At 39.4% G+C, this 15,491-nt stretch overlaps 1 protein-coding gene across 1 annotated transcript in view; it reads right to left on the reverse strand.

Moving 5' to 3' along the window:
• Nucleotides 1–15,491, reverse strand: part of LOC146785538 (coagulation factor X-like) — a 214,879-nt gene that overhangs the window by 1,704 nt on the left and 197,684 nt on the right. Inside the window, exon 8 of the mRNA XM_085634669.1 lies at nucleotides 2,946–3,063. Coding sequence (XP_085490795.1) covers nucleotides 2,946–3,063 — 118 coding nt within the window. The remainder of the gene's footprint in view (nucleotides 1–2,945; nucleotides 3,064–15,491) is intronic.

The following is a 15,491-nucleotide window of genomic DNA, read 5'->3' on the forward strand; positions in this document are numbered from 1 at the left end:
TAATGGGCAGGCTATAGAGACTAACATATGTAGAGGGTGTTAGGAATGGAATATAGACTGTTGGAGAGGTGGGAGAGCAGGTAGTAAAATGCAGATGAATTGCAAGTGGAGGGGAGGATAGGAGCAGAAAAAAAGACCCATGCATAAGTAGGCATACATTGAGAGTATAGGGCAGTTTTGTTAGGAGCAGGGAGTGTAGAGGGGGAGGAACACAAAGATAGATACACATTGAGGAAAAAGACCACTCTTTGAAGTCAGGAACCTTTATGAACGGACCTGCATAGTACATAAAGTTCTGTGCTCTACATACCGAAAATTGACATTACAGAACCTCAAAATCATCCTCTCACGTGGATCAAGGCCCCTGTGAAGTTCTCTCAGCCTACTTCCAAAACCCCAACTTTCAAGAAAAAAGAACTCTCAAACAAGGTTTCTCAGGGAGCAACCCTAATGTTTGCAGTCACATTCTTCCCCAGCCATCTGAACCTGTCCAGCCACGAAGTATTTAAAAACAAGCATTAGTAATGCCAGTAGATCTGGATTTAAAAGAATAGTGTATGGAATGTGAAGCTTTACAAGTTGAAAGCATGGAAATAGATATGTATTTGTGGGGAAGCAAAGAACTGTAGAATAATATTGGCGTACGTTAAAAGGTCAGGTGAAAGTTACATTTCCAAGCCAGACTTAATAATCCATGCAGTTAATGACTGCCCTTGTCCCATCTGTGCTTATGCCAGAGGAAAACTCCAAACATTATCTAGAACACTTTAACAGCATTACAATGTCATGTGTGTGCCCCTGAAAGTTAAAGCTCAGGCAGCTGGATAAATAAACAAAATGATCACAGCTGTGTGGAAGACAAGCACATTTTTGTGGAAGCACACAGCTTCTGCCCAATCAAAGCATGCACTCCTGACTCCAAGCATGTGGGCGGAGCCAGAGCCTCTCTCCTGGGGTTTCTCACATAATTGTCTGGCAACAGCTGCGCTGTCAAGCCAGACCATAACAATGAGCTGAAGTCCCTCTTATTTTAGAGGCACAGACACCTTTAACAATTTCCATAACCCAAGAAGATCTTTCTATGTAGATGCTCCCAGTTTGTCTCCCTCTCCCCGTTTATTAGTGCTGTGATGGCTCTCTTGCATGGACTTCCACTGGCAATGTAATTTTGTATAATTTCTCTCTCTTCCTACCCTTTTTGTCTGACCGGTATGATCTTTTGTACTTTGTACACAACTTGCGTTGGTTGCAGCTTTTTGCCACTTTGCACCCCGTGTATAGTGCTGCTAAATCCAGATCTTGTACATGTTTTATAGAACTCCTAAATAAAGGGAGAGGGAAGGATGGAGTATTCATGAAGAGGCATGATCTCTGTGCCTATTCACGATACCTGCCTTAGGTGGCAGTGTTGTGCATGGCCTAATGATCAAATGATAACTGCTTCTTTAAACAGCAAGGAGGTGGCTTGATGGACGGTGTAGGCAGGACCTGGCTGCCATTGTGCACAGGATAAGAGTGTGATTCACCAGGTGAATGGATAGGCGTACCTGAATTCTGTCCGGGGTAGGGTGTTCTTTGGTGTTTTTTATGAGAGAGTGACTGAACAACAAACATTCTAGAAAGACTTGTTGGACCTGTGGGAAAAGACCCATAGAGGCTGGGAAAGACCTAGTGAGTAGGCTGAATGGACAATAGTAGGTTTACCCTGTACAAATGGTGAGTGTCCCTCTCCAATCCAGGGGTGTAGCTATCACTATTACAGCAGGTACAGTGGCATTGAAGCCCTTGGGGCCTACATTACCCCATATAACTCAGTTTTGTTTTGCCATACCAGGTAACGGGGGCTCATTTCCTTGGCTTGCATTAGAGTCTATGGCAACCTGGCTCCTTCACTGCAAGAATGTGCTCCCCCTCCAATCTGAAGCACAGAGTGGCTGAGATCCATGGACAATATAGCACACCGGAGTCCTGCTGGAGGGCAGCAAGTCAACAGGTTGCTCTTATACGGCCATCAACCCTGTTCGAGAGTCTGAGAACTGGACATTAACATCTACTGTCTTTTGTGGGTATTGTCTCCAGTAAACCTAAACAAGTGTTAGCCCTGGAAGCTTGGCATCCCTGTTCTGGTTGTTTCCGAACATGTGGAGTGGAGTAAAGTCAAAGACCCTGAACAATGGAGAACTCAGTGTTGATCTTTTTCCCTCAAGGTGTAGGGGAAGTCCACTAAGGAAAGCTGCAAAGACCTGGGAGAGGGTAACTTCGGTATTGGGACACAACAAGAACTGACATATGTCACACTAACTGGACAAGAGGCAACAAGATCCTTGAATTCACATGTTCATCGTATGTCTCTATTTTTGTTATGTGGCTCGATACTGATTTCTGAATGTTGGGGAATGCCTCATCTCCTATGAAGAATAACATTCTGCTCCCCTATGGGAGTGCAGCTCCTATATTTCTGGAGCTTCCTCCATTGAGAGCAGTGGGCAAGCAGTGTGGTTGTCTGTGGTCATTTGGAGAGAAAACTACACAGTGAAACCTGCACTCTCAAAGTACAGATGAGGGCCCTAGAAATGTAAGGCTGTGAGAGAGCAGATGATGCATTTAGGAGTCTACAAATTGTCACTCACTTTTCAGACAAGGTAAAGTAGACTTGCCACTTCACGCAAGCTAGTTCCACTTCCTTATGGCCAATTGCTCAACATTCGGGTAGCGGACAACAACCTAATCCTTGGGTTTTAAAACACTTGGGTGGGACCAAGGACGCAAATGCTAAATTTTCCTAAGCAACTTCTCTTGGGACATCTGCTTTTGGGGATATGATTTTCTGATGAAATGCAGGTATTGGGGGGGGGGGGGGGATTGTACATGTAAAAGGATAGCATAGATGCAATTATTTCAATCACGTGTAACCTATGTTTGATCACAGCCACTATGCCCCTTACCTATAGTGACATGATGTGGATTAACATCCTCAAAGCAATGAGAGGCAGAGATTACCCAGCGACTACTGATCAGGCTCCCGCCACAGAAATCCTGCCCTTTAAAATTGCGGATCAGGACCTGTTGAGAAAATACGGCAAATTAATTGAAGTTGAAAATACAAAGTAGGTTTGTGGTAGCATGAGTATAGCTTCTAGACTAGGGAATGCTCTAAATGGAAATGGATCCCCAAGCACTGCACTAGAAATGCCAACGCAAATTAATATACGTCCAAAGATTAAATACATCAAACATGCACTTCTAAGTGCTCAGTTGCATGATACAAAATGCTGTTTAACCAATGCAATATAAAACCTCATAAGAGAATTGCTCTCAGTTTGCTAGTTTATCTAGATAAGATCACAAATATGTTTCCTAGCTAATTTCTTTGAACAGTATGGTAAACACAATGAAGTTTTGTATTCGGGACGAAGCGCAGGAAGTCACCTTGCTGTGCTGTTCTGCGCTATGTGACAGGGAAAGGGCAGGAATGAGCCAAATTTAACATACTACAGCACAATCCTGTCTTTTCCCAGCACTGGTGCACAATGTGCTGCCTAGTGCTAACGAAGGCACTCTTGCACCATAGTACAAGGGTGTCTGCATTGTAAGCAGGATTGTTTTTGTGCAGGAAGGCTACCTTCTTGTACAAAAACAATCTCCTGAGGCATTTCTATGTGTGTTGTAGATTGGAGCACTCATAGAAAGAGGAAGTAACAAGGAGAAATGAACATATTTGTTGTGCCACACCTGGGGAGGCGTAGCAGTTTTGGCACATTCCCAATTCTATCACTTCTGGTAAATTTGAGAATGTGTCAAAACTCATGGTTTTTGCGTGGGAACACACATGCACCACCCATGGAACAGCTCCCTGGGGCAGAGTAATGCAAAACAGCGAGTTGTGTTGCGCTGCGTTACTCTGGATTTAGTAAGCTACTCAGGGCCATGCAAGATGGCCTTGCGTGGCATGATCAATTGAATTTTCGTGGTGCAAAAGCGACGCAATCCTTTAATAAATATGGCCCTGATCTGCCCAGTTATGGGGGTAATGATCTTACCTTTGCATTGACCAGGACAGAATTTGACAGTTTAGCCATTTCTTAGCCAAAATGATTAACATCTTATTAAGAGGTATTCTTTTAGATTCAATTATGGTGATTCTGTTCTCAAAAATATTACAAAAAACATTTACTGGATGTAGATTATGCGAATAACCATTACTCTAAAACCACTTCTACATTGTTGAGTAAAACCATTGAAAATTGGTGGTTGCTTGACAAAATAGACATGTGATGATCATAATATCATTAGCCAGTTTCAATCTGATTTCCCTCTTGTCTGTATTCTGAGATGGCAAAGCTGCATAAACTTCATGATTTCTAATATTTTCTGGATGATCTGTTCATTGATACTCTTAAGCCTCTCAGCTGCTTGGTGTGCTCTTGAACCTTTACAACTCCAAATGAGTATTGGTTGGAGGGTCCTCGACTGCTTTGTCTTTTTACATTGACATTGAGGCACATTTACATTACTGGGGCAAAGTTTGTGAGGGAGATATAGGGAACAGTACCAAGGGTATTGCAGCTACCTAATGGATCACATGTTGCATCAAGTCGCTTCCCCTATGGTCACAAAGTGGGTGCACCGATACCGATGTTATATATATGATTGTTGCCTCCTTGTTATCCTCTGATTGGAATAGCTATATTGAAAAGTTGCATGTCCTTAAATACTTAATTAGCAGTCATTTAGAAAAAGTGGAGCACTCCACAAACATCGGAGCCTATTCACAAAGGTAAACTTCCACATAAGTAAATCTACACATGTTTTTGAGTAACCGTACTACTTTTGGTAATCCACCATTCACGAGTATAATGTTACGCTAAAGTATTCTTGCATGTCTTCACATCATGAAATAGGGTGTGGAGCCAAATTTACGAGTATAAAGATATTACAGCCAAGAAGGAGCATTAGAAAGTACAGCACCATACATGGCCCACCACTGATACACCCTCCCAAAGAAAATAATGGAGTCAGGGACTTAAAATAGAACCCCACATGAGATAATGGTAAATGAAAATTATATATTTTGATTTAAAAATTTGAATAAATTATATTGTTTGTTAAAAAATAAATATATGCTTTATAACAATAAATATTATTCAATGATAACATTATTTAAAAAAATGTTTTTATAAATGTAACTTTCATTTTATAAATATAACATCGTTTCAGTGAAATCTATACATAAGTGTCATTTTAATACATAATAATTAAATCTAAACATTTTACTTTAGGTTGAAGTTTTTAAAACCTATCTTGCAATATTGTTTTCATCTAATTTAAGATATTCTAAGTAAATAAACATTTAATTTAAAATTAAGTTAATAGCACTGTAGCATTTGTTTTTATTTTGTAATACATTTAAAATATTTATGTTACCATATAGGGAAAGAGGTGAGGAAGACTTATTTATGTAGGAGACGCAAAAGTGGTTCTTTTGTTGAAACCCAAAAAACTTGCAATAAGGAGACTTAGAAATAGTTTGTCTACAGTGGATTTTAGCACATGGTATTTTTCACACTGCAAACTAATGGAAACAACCACTCAGACTGTTGAAAAAGAAAACAATTGCGCTGAGTGTTTTTCTATTTTCAAAAGCTTTTAAAAGTGATAAAGAGAATTTTCCTTCCAATGGGGTGCTTTAAAGAAGCTAGCAATTTTCTTGTCTTTGTGTTTAAGACCTGGGGGTCCACGCAACTTACTTGAGGGGTCTTCGATTATTTAGAACACTAAATATTATCAGCAGATCCATATAGTATATATACATAAAAAAGCAAAATGTAAAACTGAAAACTGTAAAATTCTCTGTAGGCTTGAAGGAATTTAAAATTCAGGCTAACAATTAACTTGGTATCCTAAGCTTGATCTGTCGCAGCAGCACAAGTACAGCATACAGTAATATGTATGATTAGAGATCTCAATTGAAACTCTAGTATGAAGAGACAAAAAAGAGAGGATATAATGGGAGCAAAAATGACAAAGAGATAGGTCAGAATTGAGCATAATGCTTTTTCTCAAACTCAAACCCTCCCATTAGAATTAAAATGTTGAGGTTTGTATATTTCTTTGCTTGTAAATTAAAGAAAATATTTAATAAATTGTGTATTTCTTTCATGTATATTTGTTTTTGTACTTTTGTATATTGTTTGAGGTTCAAATCATATAAATTAGTCAGGCCAGGGACCACGGCTATCATAAGATTAAGAACCACTGTTTTAGACAGCTCTGACTACAGTTTGTAACTTGGAGTATTTGCTATTGTTTCGGTGTTGCTTGTCAAATTTTCGTTGTATTACAAAAAGTAAAGTCAGAGAGAGTATTGTTTGATATTGCCATTTGTATTCGCCTACAATTGGTGGATCAAGACAACCATGTTGCATTCATAATGGTGACAATAAAAGTTTTAAGTGCTTTTGCACTAACAAAAGTCACATTGTGAAATAAAGAGGGAGCAGGTTGACTCTAATGTCCAGGTGTGTCATTCAGAAAGGTGCGAAGTAGAGACCTGTTATTACATATATTCCACAAAAAAGTCAGGTGCATAAAAACTCCCTCAAAAGTATAGAGACAGGGAAACCGAGATCATATGGTTAGATAAATCAAAATATGTTAATTTTGTATGTTCTAAAACATCCTTGGTGTGTCAAGTATAACTCGCACTCCCCAGGGGTGGTAGGTTTTCACCTACTCCAAGGCAAATGGTGCATTTTACACAGTCTTTAAATAATGTAAAGAAAAAGCGAAGCTTGTAAAGTTAGCTGAGAAAATACAATCCCTCATGCCCTATAATATTTTTGTTCATTTCTACATTTTACTTTGTGCAATTTTCCCCTCCTAGCTAATGCAAATATACTCTCAGCCATCTGCTATGACGGAGAATCTCTTTAAAAAAAACATACATCTCACAGACAACAGAACTAGATTTATTTTACAGACCCATATTGCAGTGTTATCCCTCAGTTTATGTGAAACCTTACAGAATCAGGCAATATTATAGAATATTGTATGAGAGAGCAGAAGTGATTATCCCTCAATTCTCTCTATAAGCACATATTTGGCGATGTAAACAATTTGATCTCAAACATTAGCTTTTCAGTTTCTGAAAATTCACACTTATTGACATACATTTTATTCAGCATTTGGCCAACTGACTTTTTTATACACCGTGGGACGGTAGTGATAAGTCCCCTGCCAAAGTGACAGGGCGTGTCGTAGGAGGGTGCCGGGGAGGGAGGGAGGCAGGGGAGGAGGGGCAAGGGATCGGGGGACAACATTAGAATTAAAAAATAACTTACCTGATCGCCTCCGGTGTCCCCTCCATCGCCCTCTTCCTGCTTCTGGGACAGGCTCCCAGACTGCACTGTAGCCAATCATGACGCTTCGTGACAGCAGCGTCAGGATTGGCCTGAGGCTGAGACTTTGCGCACCCTGGCTGACCTGGAGCCTGTGCCTGCTTTCTCCAGCCCCAGCAACGCAGCTGGGGCTGGAGAAGGCTTCACTGCGCATGAGGTGTTTGGCCGGCATGAAACGTCAGGCCAAACACCTCATGTGCAGTGAAGGGACAAGGGAGTGCACTATCACTTTCCCACCACAGTGTCATCCCCTCAGCAGAGTCCTGGAGGCAGACCCAGGCAGATTATAATAAAAACGGGTTTAAAACCCGTTTTGTTATTGTTTTATGTGCCGATGGTGGGGGCGGCTGCTGCCTGAGTAGAACAAGCAAAAACACCTAAAAATTCAAGGGAAAGTCGAAATGGGTGAAAAAAGAAAATAGGGGGACATGGAAACCATGTGCATCTATTATCACACCAACACATTCATGATTGAAGTAGCAGAAAAAAAGACCTTGGCTATCTTTAATCGATGGCAAAGACCACTTTAAGACTACCAGAGGAGTTTCATGCATTAAACCCCTGTGTCATACCAACAAACAGTCATTGTGTCCTGTGGTTGGCATCCTTTTTTGGACAAGTGGCCTGACGAGTGTTGCTTGCTTCGTAATTGTCCAATGCCCCCTTACCCATATGCTTTTTAAAATTATTACACTGTATACTTGTATTTCTGCTGCCATTGATAGGGGTTACTAGGAAAAAACAGAAGAGGTGCGGGGGGTGTCAGGGAAGCCTTTCCTCCATGTTTTTTCTCATATAGTTACAGATACCCTTAGATTATAGGGGTGAGCAGGATTTTTTTTGGCGAAGAAGAAATGCTGGTCTTCTGTTGTGATTTCTCTGGTATCTGGTGGCCCACATTTTTTATTTTGTGATTTAATGCTTGTCACAATTGAAACCTGCATATAGCATTAACCTGGTAACTGGCAAAGGGCCCCACAGTAGAGGACTGTAAACGTGACATGACACACTGGGCGGGAGCGGAGGGGAGAGCACTGGCCAGGGAAAACGCACAGGGTATTCAAAGGCATCCCCTGGCGGACCTCTGGAAAGAGGTACTGGATATGTGGGAACATCCTGAGGGACAATGATACCAAACGGGCGATGCTGCACCAGGCTCAGGATCAGAAAGTGACCATGAACAATTAACCTGAGTAGTGAGATAGCAGGACCCCGCTAGGGTCATGCCCCCCCACTTGCTATAACATGACCAACCCCCTACACTGATCACACCTGTGAGTACTTGGCTTCTACACTAGGCAACAGGCATGTGGCCGAACAGCAGAGGAGCCGCCGGCCTCCCAGACTTCCTCCGGCCTAGTCCCCCCGCCCCCACTTTTTTCTTATTCCCTGCCCCGGACGGAAAATTATTAGAACGCACCACACTGCATAGTTAATGGTTTATGTTTAAATTCATAATACTTCACTGAATTATATCTTTTAGGACACAGACTTCCAGCATCTCCCTTCCTGCATATATTGATAGATAGCTAATTGGACATTATATCGCTGTACACCCTGGCACACCAAACCACACCGAATAAACCTAAGTGGGATTACCCCTGCAACTGACCTCTCACACACAGTGATACAACTTGAAAAGGGGGAGAATATGATGGAACATATACTGTGCAAATTTGGTGTAATACATAGTGTAATTTTGTTATAACTTGTACCAAATGTAAAGTTATAAGCTGTCGTATGTGAAATTGATTGACCTAAACGACAATAAAAATGTTTGGGAAGAAAAATCTGGTCACGTGGTTACCTAGTAAAGCAAATGGTTTTTTTGTGTGCGGCAACTGTTCAGTTTGCAAAATAGGTAAAAATAGAACCAGTGAATTCTCACATTACACAAGCAAGACATGTAAGATCATGTCATTCATCAACTGTAATACGACCTATTCCATTTACATTATAGGCTGTGCTTGTGGCAAGATCTATGTGGGCAGCAGTATACGTTGCCTGAAGGTGAGGATACAAGAGCACGTGCGAGCAATAAAAAACATGGATGAAAGATACTCAGTTGCTATGCACATAAAAAAGGATCATCCTGAGAATAAGAACATCTGTTTTCATGCAATTGAACATGTGGTTGCAGGTGAAAGAGGGGGGAATAGAGGACTTTTCCTCAGACAGAGAGAGGCGAAATGGATATGTGTTTTGAGGACTTTGCATCAGGGACTGAATGTGAACTCAGAAATGCATTATTTTCTGTAGAAATGTAACTGTATTTCCCATCCAATAAGACTCTGGTAATGGGATGCCTTGTTGTGAGATTTCTGAAGTCTACAAGTACTTTCCATAACGATATATACAATCGGCTGTCTTTATTCAATTTTGTGATGCATTTATGTCACTGTTGATAAAATTATGGATAGGATAATTTCTATGATGTAAGAGACAGACATTTGTTAAATAATTATGTCTCCTGTACTTACAACATGACACTAATTATGATATTGACTGATTTGTGATGACATTTTCCAAATTATGATTTTATGTTCAAACACTGTCACATTGCCATGGAGCTTCACTATAATAATACCTAAGTAGTGAACTTGTATCATGGATCTCGTACTATAGTTACTGTGTGAGAACTGGGCCTTGACATAACGATGTAGTGACAGCTTTTCTAATCACACTTATGGCAAACAAGGGCGAGAACTTTCTGTTCTACATATGTACGCACGCATATGATCATTTCCTTCTAAACAACATTAGAGGTTGGTATTAGCACTTCGTATTAGGAGTAGTGATTTGGCATCTAGAATTTTGTGCTTGAGTCTGTCCTACAAGCCTTTCTAAGATGGCGGATACATTTTACACGCAATTTGCCTGACAGCGCATGCGCTAACTATGCGGTTTAGCTTCTTAAGCCCGTGGCCTATTGAACTCGTCTTGCCTGTTTAGCATGACGATGGAGTGACAGCTCTTACAAAATCACACTTACGGTAAATAAGGACGAGTACTTTTTACTTTATACATCTGTGCGCGTATTTGATCACTTCCCTCTATACAATATTAGAGGCCGATATTTGCACGTCGCAATAAGAACAACTATTTGGTTTTTAGAACTTTGTACTTGAGCCTGATTTAAAAGCCTTTTCAAGATGGCGGATATCTTCTATACGACATTCGTCTGATAGCGCATGCGCCAACCCTGGGGTTTAGCGTCTTAAGCCCGTGCCCGTTGTATTCGTCTTGCTTGTGCAGCATGACGATGGAGTGACAGCTCTTATAAAATCACGCTTACGGTAAATTAGGGCGAGAACTTTTTGTATTATATATTTATGTACGTATGTGTGTATCTTTCTTCAAACTACATTAGGGGTTGATAATAGCACGCTGTAACAAGAATAGCTGTGTGGCATCTAGAATTTTGTGCTTGACATTGTTTAATTTACGTGTAGAGATCGTTGTACGCCGGATGTTATGTTTCAAATAGGAATGTAGACTGGTTTTCCAATGCACACTGTTCACATGTACAGTTGAGTCTGATTAAAAAGCCTTTCGAAGATGGCGGGTATCCTTTACACGTGCCTGACAGCGCATGCGCCAATCGTGTGGTTTAATGTCTTAAGCCCGCGGCTTGCTGAACTCGCCTTGCTTGTGCAGCATGATAATAGATTTACCGCTCCTTTGAAACCATTGATTTTTCTTAGGTGTGGTATAATTAGTTAGTAAATATGTCTGCCTACAGGTGCAGGAGTTCGCTGATTGAAAAATTTAAATCTACATCATCATTGTAATATGATGATAGAGTGATACTTCATCGCGGTACACTGCTCCTTCGAAGAAGGATGACAATGATGTTTAGAATAGCCTCGTTTTTCAGTTACTTGGGGCTAATGAGGACAGTCTGCTTATCTTGCTGCATATAATTATATTGACTTAGATTTATGCAGCTTTTTTACTATACGTGCATGGTGATGCACATATACATTTATATATATACATATGCGTTTGTCAAGTATACACAAGAGGGTTTTCTTTTTACCTTTGTTTATTAGATGCCTGAAATAGCGCTGACCTAAAGAAAGCTATCAAAAGACATATCGTCCTACATTTAGGATGTTCTCCTACCTGTCTTCATATTATCAAATACGACTGAACACTATCTAAGGTATGATGTTATGGATTGATTTTAAAGATATTTGAATTTCGTATAAAATACTTTGTGATTACCATGTTCTAGCCACTAATATTCCTAAAAATTATAAATAAGAAACTTGAGACTTTTGTTGATATTTAAATATGAATCCTATTTTAACATAGGAAATGCACTGATATATAATTGACATTTGAAATATGACTAAGGATACAATGTAATCACTGTAACGTACATATTCTTGTAGAGAGAAAAACGAGGTAGAATCAACGAAATGAGAATCAATCAAATTCTTATATGAAGATCATCGGCTGAGGTATTGAAATTGTAATTGGTGCTGTATATAAATGTAAAACAAGAAATACGTAATACTGTATGGGATTACTATGTGGCTAGATACAAAGGAAATGAAACATAGGACCTCCCCTTTTCTTCAAAAGAAAGATGCATGAGCATATGATTTTAATGTAACAAAACGAAAAAATGTAATCTGCTTTGTTTCAGTATGGCTTGTTTATTAATCGTTAGACAGTACTCTATGAGTTTCCCATACTGTCTGATTTCCATACTGATACACGTGGTATCTTTTTTAATACTGCTATGATGGATTATGTGCCTGGTGGAATAGATCTATGAACCTTTAGGAATTCAAAAATGTATCGATATGTAACTATAAACCTGACTGTATATAAAAAAAAAAAGGGAAAAAAAAGTTTTTATGGCTAATGGTTTTTAACAATAGTTATTATTTATGTTGTAGCCCTGAAGAAGTCCCTAAACAGGACGAAACGCGTTGGCTATTAGGAAGGCTACTAGAAGGAAGAATATGAAAATAAAGAACACTTTAAAAATATACAAATTGGATGGACTTGTGTTTTGCATTTGAGTGCGGATCAAAATTTTATAAATTGCATTGAGTGAAAGTTTTCTTCCACTTCTTTAGGAAGCGAAGGGGTCTTGCTTCCTTGATCCTTGCACCATACACTGGCTGATATTCCCGAGACAGGGATAAGTGCTGTATTTATATCCCAGACCTCTTTTGTAAATCTTTTAAAATCCTTCAATGCCTGTCTTTCATATACTGGGGTGGCAATCTCTGCCTTTTGGACTCTGTCTCCTAGATCGTGACCGGTCCTCCGGTGTATCTGAAGGCTTGGGCTGAACATTCCAACGCCTTGACTCTCTAACAACAGAGGTCCCTGGATGCTAGCTAATCTAATTAAGCATACATCAGAATATTCTTTCGGTTCAGTCTCAATGAATTCTTTGAGTCTACATGTTTCAGGTATCTATTAAAGCAAATAAGTAAAGTGTTGATCAAACAATAATTGTCTATTCTCTCCTGTGGCCAAATGCAATACATTCCACTTACATACTAATCTTCAACAGCAAGCCTCCATGTGTTTATGAGGTAAGCATGTGTGCGCTGCAGTATGACTAAACATTCAATTCTTACATGGAACCTGAGAAGCTCATTTCCAAATGAGGGGGGACATAACAGCTGTGTTCACCAAAAAAATAAAAAACAGTGTGCGGAACTAGAAAAAATGTCATTATTCCTAACATCTGTGCCTGAATTCCATTCTCCCCTATTTTTATCCCCGCCACAGCTACTGAACAACAGGTAAAAATCAAAGGACCTTTTACTCTGTGATAGTACAAGGTAATCACAATGGTAAAGAAGGTCAAACCCAAACATTTTAAAATGCATATGTTTGGATGCACACTGGGTAATTATTCGAAATTCACAAAGCCAGATAATTCCGATGCACGCCACAGAAAGTGTAATTTTTAAACTCGTACTTGTTTATGTCTGGCATTAGGCAATACCTTTTGAGTTTACCAAAATTATAGGTATAACATGCTTGCTTAAAGGGGCTTTCAGCCATCTCTCTTTATCCATTGGTCTGTTGTCATTCACAATTTGCTTCAGCCAATACAGCATACAACATGGGACAGTGGGTCCGCCCACTTAAGCCACTGGTTCACTTCACTTTTCAGTGATTGCATTTTGCTCTCTCACTATGAGCATGTCTGCACACGAGGTAGTTCCCTTCAGTGCCAGTGTTTTTGTCTTTACTGTATAATTACTTTTGTGTTGGCTTTGTGTTTAGAGGCTACTGTGATAACAGAACACTTTTGATGTGCACTGCACATACCAGTTTTATCAGTTACTGTCTCCTGCTAATGCTGTTTTAAGTTCTTTTTGAAATGACATTTGTTTATCTGACTGCTACAATTTCGCTAGTCTTAAAAAGTTGTGGTGAACACAGCCTTTTGAAAGACAACAGTTATACAAACAACAGGTCACACGAACTCTGAATATAAGCTCATGAGTGTGCTCCATCTTTGCAACCCTGTCTGTCTTTTTTCCCTCAATGCTTTTTTTTCTTTACTCATTGTTTTGTCTTTCTTTCCCCATTACTTTCTTTCTTTCTTTCCTTCCTTTTGCTTTCATTCCTTCTACCCTTTTTGCTTTCTTTTCTTCTTTCCTTTGTCTTTCTTTCTTTTCTTCTTTCTTTTTTCCATCTTTCTTTATTTCTTCTTTTTTCTTTATTTCTTTATTTCCTTACTTTCTTTCTTGCCATTTCTTGCCTCTCTTCTGACTTCTTTCTTTTTTCTTTCCTTCTCTCTTTCTCATTTTTCCTTCCTTCTTTCTGTATTTATTTCTTCCTTCTCATTCGTTGCATCTTCCTTTCTTTTATTGCCCTTTTCTTCTCATCTTTCTTCCTTTCATATATCATTTTCCTGTCCTTTCCTTTCCTTTCCTCCTTTCTTTTCTTTTCTTTCCTCCTTCTGTCTTTTTCTTTACTCCTTTCTGTTTTCCTTCCTCTTCTTTATGTTCCTTCCTTCTTTTTCTTTCTTTTTTGCTTCCTACTTTTTTGCCTTCTGTATGTATCCTTCCCTCTTTTTCTTCCTTCTTTTTTCTTGCCTTCCTTTTTTCCTTTTTACTTAATTTGTCTTTTCTTTCTTTCCTCTTTCTCTTTCCTTCTTCCTTTCTTTTGTTCTTCCTTCTTTATTTTTTCTTTCCTTCCTACCTTATTTATTTCTTTCCTTATCACTTTCTTTCCTTCCTCCCTGTATCATTTTTTCTTCATGCTCCTTTCTTTCTCTCTCTCTCCTTCTTTCTTTTATTTCATTCTTTTGTGCCTTCTATCTCGATGGCAAGAGACTGACAACCAATGCTAGAACAATTGGTTTTTTTAGGTAAGTGTTAGCTAAGACCCTTTGATTTCACGAAAGTTCTGTGTATAACATAGTAACACATGGGGGTTTGCATTCACACTTCATCCATTAGTCTGTGGTTGGGTCATTCACATTTTTATTCCACCCACTTCAGCATGCATCAAGCGGGGCAATGTGTCAGCCCACTTCAGTCATTGGCTGACTTCGCTATGAGTAACATCATGATGCTGCCCCTTCACAAATTAAGGTAAACACAATGGGGTAACCCAGTGTCCTCAGAGCCTGGGCGAGTACAAAGCGAACTACAATGGCTCTGTCGGGGAGCACCAATTGCTTTGTTAAAAAGAAAGAATCATTAGAAGTATGGAGACTTATGCTTACCTAAAGAATCCAGTAGCAATGTAAATCGATGTGCGCAGCAAAGCAAAAGCAAGTATCAGAACACCAAGAAAAAGATGGAAGACTCAAAAATACTTGCAAGAAAATTATTGTTTTTGAATTTTCGAAATTTTCATCAGACAACATAAATATACATATTTCAGGGCTGTCCAAGTAAAACAAAGTGAGAAAGTGGCAAGTGTTTCAGAGTGACATGAGTGCTCAGTGCTGGTGACAAAGTGCATATATACAGTTGTGAGGCTATGTACAAGTATATATAATTATCAAGAACGTTCAGAACAATGATTGAAGAAATTTCTCTGGTAAAGGCCAAATTGCTCAACAGTGGGACCCAGAGATATGTAGAGCTGAACCAAGGT

Source organism: Triturus cristatus, chromosome 11 (genome assembly GCF_964204655.1).
Source record: "Triturus cristatus chromosome 11, aTriCri1.1, whole genome shotgun sequence".
Lineage (NCBI taxonomy): Eukaryota > Metazoa > Chordata > Amphibia > Caudata > Salamandridae > Triturus > Triturus cristatus.